Source organism: Vitis vinifera, chromosome 3 (assembly GCF_030704535.1).
Source record: "Vitis vinifera cultivar Pinot Noir 40024 chromosome 3, ASM3070453v1".
NCBI classification, from domain to species: domain Eukaryota; kingdom Viridiplantae; phylum Streptophyta; class Magnoliopsida; order Vitales; family Vitaceae; genus Vitis; species Vitis vinifera.
The window spans coordinates 3,672,075-3,682,472 of record NC_081807.1 but is presented as its reverse complement, the minus strand read 5'-3'; the positions used below and the strand labels follow the sequence as shown (position 1 = coordinate 3,682,472).

The following is a 10,398-nucleotide window of genomic DNA, read 5'->3' as shown; positions in this document are numbered from 1 at the left end:
TTGTTTAGTAAAATATGAAAGAACTATTTTTGTATTTTAGGTGAATAAAAAAAAATTAAAATATTTAATTTTTTTATATTCAATTAAAAGTAACTTATTAATATCAATCAATATAATTAAACTAAACTTATTGATAACAAATTCACTTTAATTATATTGGTTAATATTAATAAGATACTTTTAGTTGAATAGAAAAAATCAATTATTTAATTTTTTCTATTCAATAAAAAAATAAACACCACTTAAAACTACTAGTTGATTAGGTTCTCAAACCCATAATTTTAAAAGATGACCTAAAAAATGAGATACAAGAAGAGTATAAGATGAATTGTTGTAACAAAAATCAATATTTTCATTTATATTTAAATATTAATAGAAGAGATTTAAATTTAATTGAAGGACGAAACCTCTATTAATCTCATCGTCTTTAGATAAAGCAAATAGAACAGGGCAAAAAAATAAATGCGATGCTCGCCCTAAGTATAGATTAGAGAGGTCTTCCCTAACTACTTGGATCTGAAAGCTTCTTCTTCTTCCCTTTTATTTATTTATATTTTAAATTTAGGTTTGAACGATATATTTCAAACAAGCTCAAAACGTAAACAGGGATACAGCTTGGCACGTTAGAGAATGTGTGGGAAAAACGCACCAGGGATACAGTTTGATAGCAAGACAATCATGATCGATGAGGGAGCTTCTCTTTATGAGTCGGGCTTTCTGAGCATGCATGCCTGCACAACCTTGTTCCCTGTTAAATCATTTGCTTGTTTATGTGGCTGTTTCCTTAACTTTAGAAAATTACTGATTTTATTGTGCTCACAAATTTCAAAATCCAACGCTACTTTCATGGTCTAGGTTTCAATGATTTTGCTAAGGCCAAGATCTCAACTCAGAGCCGGGATTTAGAATGAATAATATTTAGAATGGATAATATGACAGAACAGACCTATGTGGGACCCGAGAACATTCAGTCTAGACTCTATACAGAAAGCTTCTAACATTATATATAATAAACTTCTCTTAACCAAACAGACAAACTGAGAATTGATCATAGGAAGCTTGACCTAAAAGCTTGGATGTCGGTCCAAATGCTCAGGACAAGGAGGCAATTACAATTAGTGCTATGTGTGTTGCTCCAAGCCTCCAACCAGTCTATTGCAAGTGGAAGCATCCCCCGTTTCTGGTAGCCATGACAAGCCCCCTTCACCAGAAATGTGCTCTACCTTCCTCAATGTCCTAGTTTCTTAATCGGCTGGCAAGGACAAACACTTATTATGCAGTGGACCCAATACACATCGGTGTCCATCAGAAAGGACACCAACATTATTATTTGCTTTGTTCAGCTAAAAACTTATGTTCTCCTAACATCAGTCTGTTTGGCCATTTTCTGGATTTCCTACAACAGTATGGAAGCTTTTTCCTCATGGGGACTCTACGCTAAAATAAAGGACTTTTAAAAAAAGCCTGTACAAAAAGAAAGATAAAGATTCCATTACAACTGGCCATGTAACCTAATGAAGAAAAATGTCTCACTCCATGGCCACTCAAATGTCTTTCACCCACCAGTGCACGCCTGCGGTGAGAAGTGTGTCTGTGAAATCACGCGGATGAGAAGGAAGCAATAACTATTAGAGGGACTAAAAATTTTGAAAGCGCTGACCTTGTGGGGACAGCATAGTGGTATGTCATGACAGCTTTGGTGATGTGTAGATTGTATTTAGAGCAGCCTTGGGACTGTCGGTGACATGAAGAGAGCTGCATTTTTTAATTTCCTATCCCTAATTCATTGATTCACAGGTAAGATCTGATATGAACAAATCAGACTGATAAATTGAACATATTATGAATACAAGTACTATTTACAAGGGGCTCGTTTAAATGAAAGGTTCTGTGATACACCAACTAAAGGTGAAAATGAAATGTGCCACCCAAGGCTGCAAATAAAAAGCACCACTTTAATTTCTTCTTTCTAAATGAATGGAAAATTTTTTACACGGCTACAAAATTATCTGACCTTCTTCTCATATCCTGCTGTGACTCGGATGGAGAGGGATCATCTCCACTTAGATTTCTCCACATCATGACTCCCAGCATGCTTGATTGGAGGAGATATTTTATCAGTCACAGCAACACGGGAAGGGAGAGGATCTGTCTCTCGGGCCAATCGGTGTTCCTACATCACAAAAAAAAATGAAAAACCAGTTTAGGAGAATAGATGAGTAAAATTTTTCTGTCTGAAAGAAATAAGTAAGTTCCACACTAATATAGTATGATAGTTTGGAGTCAAATGTAAATTAAGAAAAATGAGAGTTCAGGTTGATGATATGTATGGATGGAAACTGATGCTATCCTCATATGGTATTGATGCTAAATTCAGCATCCAGAGCTTCTAGTAGTGTACATTAAGTTTTTTCAGATATGATATAACAAATAATAGCATAAACAAATAAAGGTAAATCACACTCTGATTCATCATCCAGTCACAATCATTGAAACCAACATTATGAACATTCTAACTGTAATTGATACATAAAAGACTAGGATTAAGGTAAGGGGGCTTACAGCACGGAATGGGAACTCATCCGCCTCAAGCATATGCACAATCTGCCCCATCTTTGGCCGCTTATTGGCATCCAAATCTATACAGCGGAGACAAACCAGCAATGCCCGCTTCAAAGCTCTTGGAGAGGGTTGAACTTCAATCAAAGGGTCCACCAGCTCTTCTCCACGACGACCAGCTACCATTCCTTTAAACCAATCAACTAAGTTCATCTGAAACCCAGGCAATGAGAATAGTGTTATGACAGAGTAGCAGTGTATGAAATTGATGCACACAACCATGGAAAAAAACTTGTTTTCACCTCTCCAACTGGTCTGGAATAATCAACCGGGCTCCTTCCAGTAATTATCTCCATAAGTAGAACTCCAAAACTATAGACATCACTCCCTTCACTAAGCATACCCGTGCTTGCATACTCGGGAGAGACATATCTACAGAAAAATGATGATAAATAACTTAATAATACATGTGTACAGAGAAATAATACATTCAAGTTTAAATCTAACTAACAAATTATTGAAAAATATTATAGGAAACCGAGGAAGAACATACCCAAAGGTTCCCATTACTCGTGTAGTGACATAGCTTGCCTCAGATCCTAAGAGCTTGGCTAGTCCAAAATCTGATACTTTTGGGTTCCACTTTCTATCCAGAAGAATGTTACTGGATTTTACATCTCGGTGTACAACTTTGGGTTCTAACCCTTCATGCAAATAGGCAAGCCTACAACAGAAAAAGGGTAACTAAATATTAAGGAATGAAAAGCTAAAATAAACTAGAAAACAAGCTTAAAGAACTGAAATTTAGAAAACTAGAAGTTTTTGGTGTTAATTGTAATAAGAAGCTTAAAGAACAGAAGAGAAGAACTTGATTTTTCTGATAAAGCCAATATATATATATATATATATATAGAATTATAACCATCAGGATATATAGTTTTAGACAAGGAAAAAGAAGAAAGAAAATTTGAACACTGTGAGACCACATTTGCTACATGACAGAATGACCACATCTCATCCTTCTTGTACTTTTATTTAAGATGCAATTAATTAGTTGTTTCCGATAGAGAGAAAAAATGGAAAAGGAAAAAAGAAAAAAAAAAAAAAAGTACAACCATAGTTTATAAGACTCATCACAAATTGCTTTCCTGTTTCTCACAAACTTCAGAAGTTAAAATCGATTAAGATGAGACTCCATCCCATAATACTAAAGCCCAAAAAAAAAAAAAGGTTCACTTTGGTAGACACATTCAAAACTAAGGATAGGAAATATTTTCCCACTGTATGCTTTATTTTACTGGCATTTTAACATGCTTGCTTTGCTACTAAGATTTGTATAGTTGTCTTTCAGATGACTACCAGTAACCAAGCAAAACAAATCAAGGATTACATCCCATAATCTGAAAGCTTGCTCACTCATCCCATGATACTAAAGCCAAAAAAAAAAAGTTCACTTTGGTAGACATATTAAGATTAGACTCCATCCCATAATACTGAAGCCAAAAGGAAAAAAAAAAAAGGTTCACTTTGGTAGACACATTCAAAACCCGGATAGGAAATATTTTCCCACTGTATGCTTTATTTTACTGGCATTTTAACATGCTTGCTTTGCTACTAAGATTTGTATAGTTGTCTTTCAGATGACTACCAGTAACCAAGCAAAACAAATCAAGGATTACATCCCATAATCTGAAAGCTTGCTCACTCATCCCATGATACTAAAGCCAAAAAAAAAAAGTTCACTTTGGTAGACATATTAAGATTAGACTCCATCCCATAATACTGAAGCCAAAAGGAAAAAAAAAAAAGGTTCACTTTGGTAGACACATTCAAAACCCGGATAGGAAATATTTTCCCACTGTATGCTTTATTTTATTGGCATTTTAACATGCTTGCTTTGCTACTAAGATTTCTATATCTGTTTTTCAGACAGCTACCAATAACCAAGCAAAACAAATCAAGGATTACATCCCATAATCTGAAAGCTTGCTCACTCATCCCATGATACTAAAGCCAAAAAAAAAAAGTTCACTTTGGTAGACATATTAAGATTAGACTCCATCCCATAATACTGAAGCCAAAAGGAAAAAAAAAAAAGGTTCACTTTGGTAGACACATTCAAAACCCGGATAGGAAATATTTTCCCACTGTATGCTTTATTTTATTGGCATTTTAACATGCTTGCTTTGCTACTAAGATTTCTATATCTGTTTTTCAGACAGCTACCAATAACCAAGCAAAACATATCAAGGATTACATCCCATAGTCTGAAAGCATGCTCACTCACCCTCATAGGCCAATTTGTTAAGCAGTATTGGACAATAGGGTAATCGAGAAGCAAACGAAAGGAAAAAGACATGCACAGCTGAGACAAACAAAGGCACCTAAGAAATAAAATGTATATAAAGATGGCAGAATATCACACCCTTTTGCAGTTCCAACAGCAATCTTCATCCGAATATCCCATGTTAGAGGACTGACAGGCCCTACATCACCATGCAACCACTGCTCCAAATTGCCATTGTCAACATATTCATAAACAAGCATCCTGTTCAGCCAGTGGAAATGTAATGGATGGATTAGGCAGTGAAAAGGACGTATCTATTCTCATATTCATCAAAACATTCAATTACAGAACCAAGTGGATAATAAGGCCTACCTTTGGGGACCTTCTGCACAATACCCAACTAGGCCTACCAAGTTCTTATGTCTTACTTTTCCAATGGCTTCAACTTCCACCTTGAACTCCCTCTGTGCCTGCCCTCTACAAACAAAACAAATATCAGATGAATTTACATCCAGGAATTTTTTAGGTAAAAGAAAGTTAATATAAATAAATATGAATTGCATTCCAAAAATTGCTCCATCTAAGACAAATCCCAACTATTATAAGTTCATAACTCAAGCATTCCTTAGTGGAGGAAATTTTCTAACTTCCCAGTCTGTCTCCATTATTAACTTTACTGACCTGTATCCCTTCTTCAAATATTTGGAAACAAATTGAAATAAAAAAAAAAAAAAATCCAGTCGCATTCAAAATTCAGCAACCTTAAGAGGATATCTTGAATACCCACAAAACTGAGTGGGTTATTTATTTATTTTGCATTTTTGCTGCACTTCACATGATATTGACAGAATAAACACATATTCAATATTCAAGGCATTCTCACAAAATTTAACTTATTTTTCCGGGAAATCTATCTACTCTTCTTTATGTAACTCCATAACATTCGGTACATCCCTCATATGACTGCACATGCATTCCACATTCTAGTTTTATAAAGAAAAAGTATGTTTAAACTTATACCTATGAATCCTAGAATCCCAAGCAAAGAAGCTATTGTTACTATTCGCATGTCACTTTCTTCAAAGGTCCACTATCCAGTTTTATAAAGAAAAAGTATGTTTAAACTTATACCTATGAATCCTAGAATCCCAAGCAAAGAAGCTATTGTTACTATTCGCATGTCACTTTCTTCAAAGGTCCACTATCCAGTGGAGGTAAGGGACCCCAAACAAACCACATATTGACATTTAACAGCCTGAGATGTTACCATCTTACCCAGAAAGAGTACAGAAGATGATCATACTCTCCGAGGAGAAACAGTACAACTTCCTATAAATCAAAGAGCTTTCCAAGGAAAAAAAATGTATGATTGCCACTATAGAGCAGTCTGAAAGGAAGATGATGTAAAACAGTGAAAAGACAACTAGTCAAGAGGTAATGATAATGAACAAGAAGAATAAAGCACAAAGCAACCAATTTACTTTTTTTTAATTCCTTTATGAAAGAGTCGAAATCAACCACTCACAAAAACAATGCAATCCAGATCTAACGTACCCCGATCATCTCCATCAGTCATCACCAACCAAAACGAAGCACTAAAATTTAATCTAACGACTAAATCATACAAGAATTATGCACATAGACATGAACGATTTTGATGAAACTTACTTATTGTTCAGCAGATTCTTCACGGCCACTACAGAGCCATCGGGCAAAACCCCTCTGTAAACCACACCATAGCCTCCTTCTCCAATCACATTTTCTTCGACAAATCCATTGGTCGCCATCTCCAGCTCTCTTAAACTGTACCACCGTCCCCACCCGATGTTCTGCGCCTCCACTGTCACCACCGACAAAGCTTCGCTCCGACTCTCACGAGACAAATCGCTTTCTTCACTTCGTTTCGGGCCGTCGATCTCATCCCCGGCCTCCTTATCCGAGCTCATATTTTCAAGTCTTTTAACCTCCTTCTCCCCCTTCACAATTTCACCGATCTTAATCTCTTCCACACGATCCGCGCCTTTGATTTCCACGATCTCCTTCGAAACCAGAGGAATCAAACCCGAACCGCGCTTCTCGAGCACTTGACGCTTCCTGGACTTCCGTTTATAACGTAGACGGAGAAAGATCAGAAGTGAAACGGCTATGACAACTATGGCAACTATTGCGATGACAACATAGAGCTTCAACCCTAAAACCGACGTTTTCTCTGTGACTTTGTTAGACACGGAGTCGTTGGGAGCATAGCCGGAAGACGCCATTATTTCCGGCAAAACGAACACTAAATTTCCAGAGAAAACGTTGGCTCAGAGAGACGTTGAGACTGTGTTTGTTTGATGGGAAAATTCTAAAGTCTCGGGATATTGAAAAAAGTTCAGCATTGGAAGGTTTTTGACATCAAAGCAAGCACCTGCGACAGAGAGGGAGAGAGAGAGAGAGCGCTTTTCAACGGATACAAAAGAAAAAGCGAGAGGAGAGAAGAAAAAAAGGGTGAGTGATGACTTGTTACCATTTGGGTTCGACCTTTCTCATTATTACGGGAATACCACTGAACGTGGATAACGCAAGGTGGAGCCGTTCAAGACGCTGAAATTACCGAAGTGGCCATGGAGAGACTCGCAACGTGGAACTTTTACCGACACGTGTGGATTTTTGTCTGACCAGCAGGTGAACTAACCTAGGGATTCTGATTTCTGATCTCTCCGTTCAGTCAAATTTTGATACGTGTCGTGACAGTTTTGTTAAAGAAACCAGATTGCTTTAAAAAGAGCGATATTTCTCACTAATCTAAAAATATAAAGGAGATTATGATTGATACCGAAATAATGAAACCCCATGATACAGCCAAAAAGATATCCGTTATATGTTACTTTTATCCTTATTTAAATATAAATCATAACTCAACGTATAAAAGTTAACAATGCTTTTGAAAATTATTTTAAGTATTCAATGTATAAAAAGTTCACAATACTTTTAAAAAACATTTTTAGTATAAAAAATTTGGATTTATTAGATAACTGTTTTTAAAAACAATTTTAAAAAATACTTTTTGAGAATAATTTTTAAAAATTATTCTCTTATTTTATAGAATACAAATCTATTTAAAAACCTAAAATATTTTTATCATATTTTTAAAAATAATTTTTATATTTATTATTTTATTTTAAAATATTTTTCATATTTATAATTATCTCTTAAAACAATCATTAAAATATTTTTTTTTTAAATACCATATTTTCTATTCTTAAAAATAAAAAATAAAAAACAAATTTTTTATTGTAAAACGTATTTTCTATGTCTTTTGTTCAAGAGAACATAAAACCGTTCTAAACAACCATTCTACGATACCATTAGTTTTTAAAGAAAAATTATTGTTTGAAAACTCTTTGAAATTGTTCTTCTTTGAATTTTTGTTATATTAGAAATATTTAAAAAAAAAACATTGATAAATGGAATTTAAGTTATTACTTGTAACTTAAAAAATAAAAAAAAACGATAAACACAATAATATATATTAAAAATAATAATCTTAACTTATTTAATTTTATGATTTTTTTATTTATTTTATTTACAAAACAATTTATTTACATTTTAGTCATAGTAAAATATATATATATATGTTGACTCCCTTCCTTTTATTTTCAATTCAAACAGTAAGAAAGTGGAAGTTACTAAACAAACTTCCCCTCTTGACTCCGCTTTGTAGCTGGTGGTTTATAAAGCTTGCTTATTCTTTATTCTTTTATTTTTACTTTTATTTTTTCTTTTCGTTTCAATGGTTTACAATTCTATTGTAATTTGGAAGTATTTTTATTTAAAATATTGGATTAAATTTAAAAAGTGAATAAATAAAATACAGAAAAAAATGACTGAAATATAAAGAAAAACATTTATTATTCAAATTTAAACTCGCCACACTTCATAGATGCATGCAAAAATTACAAATATTCATACGAACATCTCTTTAAAATAAAAAATAAAAATTGATAGATACCATATCTAAAATGCATTTAAGAAATTTTATTTCAAATATGTTAATTTAAAGTTGGTTTTACCCAATTTCATACTTAATATTCGAATCAAAATACCAAAAAATATCAATATATTTTTTATAAACTCCAATTCAAATTTGCTTACATGGGATATGATATTTTAAAATTGAAATATTTAGTTAAAAAAAGATTAATTAATTCGTAAATTGTGAATTTAACTTTTTTCATATTTAAAAAATAATAATAATAATAACTCATTTTTTACATAAATGTCTTTTACCGTTTTTACAAAGAGGTTTTAAAATAAATTATTATTTTTATAAGAAAATACTGAAGACATTTTTGTCCAAACGAAAAAAAAAAATAGAAGGTCAAATTTTGGATTTTGAATTTTCAAAAACCCCTTTAATCAAAAAATCAATTTCATTATTTGTAGGTGTCTTTAGATTAATTTTTAAAATGGGAATTAAAAAAAAATCCATTAGTATGAAAACTAAATTGTTAATTTTAGTCTATATCCCAATATATGCATATTTGTAACAAGAAAGGGGCATTGTTTTAAAGAATGGTGGGATGGTTGAATGATTAAGATGTCCAACGAGAAAGCAAGCTAGCTGTCAGCAATCACCATAGTCCATCTGTGAACAACATTCCTCATTGGCCTTTTCAAATAATAGCCTTTCAAGTGTTGTTTTCGAGTGGGTAGCCATATCTGGACTACCGAACTCATCGATCACCCATGCCATGTTGTATATGCGCCAGCAATGTTATCACTATATGTGGATCACAGCTGAATGAGTACAAATTTTGCTTTCACATTTATTTATATACATACACATATTTATTTATTCATATGATATGTGCATTGTTATGATTATTTAATGAGCCCTAAAATAAAAAAAATAAAATAAAAAATCTTATTTATATTTTAGATTTTAAGAAATAATTAAATTTTATTGTTTTTTTAATTCAAATAAAAAAATTTAAAATAAAACTTAACTTACACGATAAATAATAACTAAATCATCCAAAATTTAATTAAAATTTAAAACTATATGTTTTTTTAATAATGATACTATTGCTATGTTTGTTCTAGATTTTTTTTTATATTTTATTTTACTAAAAAATATTAAAAAAAATCAAATATAATTAAAATTAGTTAAAATTGTATATATTTTAAAATTATTTAATTTATATTTTTAAAATAATTTTTTGTATTTTCCTTAAAATTTTTATAAACCAAACATATCCTACCTCGAAAGATTCTTCAAGGAAAAATACCTATGTCCTTTGACGCCATGTCAATGGAAGGCATCTTAGAGAATTAAGGTATAATAAGAATCCAAATCATAGCCTACGTGGCTTTGATTAGTTTAATCACTTTATAATACGAATAATGAATACATATAGACCTATAGCTACCAAACCCGACGTATAAAAATGATGAGAATTTAGAAATTAAATAAAATATCATTATGTTTTTGTCATTAAGCTACTTATTAAGATTCTTACTATAAGCGCTAAGCTGTGCAGGGCGGCGGGGGAGGAGGGCCTTTGCCA

At 32.7% G+C, this 10,398-nt stretch overlaps 1 protein-coding gene across 2 annotated transcripts; it reads right to left on the bottom strand.

Moving 5' to 3' along the window:
* Positions 1-1,805: 1,805 nt before the first annotated feature.
* LOC100852435 (probable receptor-like serine/threonine-protein kinase At4g34500) lies at positions 1,806-7,315 on the bottom strand. 2 transcript variants are annotated; one of them, XM_019218055.2, is made up of 8 exons: positions 6,515-7,315; positions 5,219-5,323; positions 4,985-5,107; positions 3,113-3,283; positions 2,862-2,991; positions 2,563-2,772; positions 2,015-2,173; positions 1,806-1,934 (listed from the first exon to the last, which is right to left on the bottom strand). In XM_019218055.2, the coding sequence occupies exons 1-7, from the start codon at positions 7,105-7,107 to the stop codon at positions 2,054-2,056; spliced, it is 1,452 nt and encodes a 483-aa protein (XP_019073600.1). In that variant the 5' UTR covers positions 7,108-7,315; the 3' UTR covers positions 1,806-1,934; positions 2,015-2,053. The 2 variants fall into 2 exon arrangements, with proteins under 2 accessions (XP_019073600.1, XP_003631609.1); XM_003631561.4 differs by having other exon boundaries at positions 1,806-2,173.
* Positions 7,316-10,398: the final 3,083 nt, after the last annotated feature.

Excerpts from the sequence above, each read along its gene's own strand:
- LOC100852435 (XM_003631561.4), bottom strand. The coding sequence starts at position 7,107 with ATGGCGTCTTCCGGCTATGCTCCCAACGACTCCGTGTCTAACAAAGTC. Across the intron at positions 5,108-5,218 it reads TGTGCAGAAGGTCCCCAAAG|GATGCTTGTTTATGAATATG; the intron begins GTAGGCCTTATT and ends CTGGCTGAACAG. Across the intron at positions 2,174-2,562 it reads ATGAGTTCCCATTCCGTGCT|GAACACCGATTGGCCCGAGA; the intron begins GTAAGCCCCCTT and ends TTTGTGATGTAG.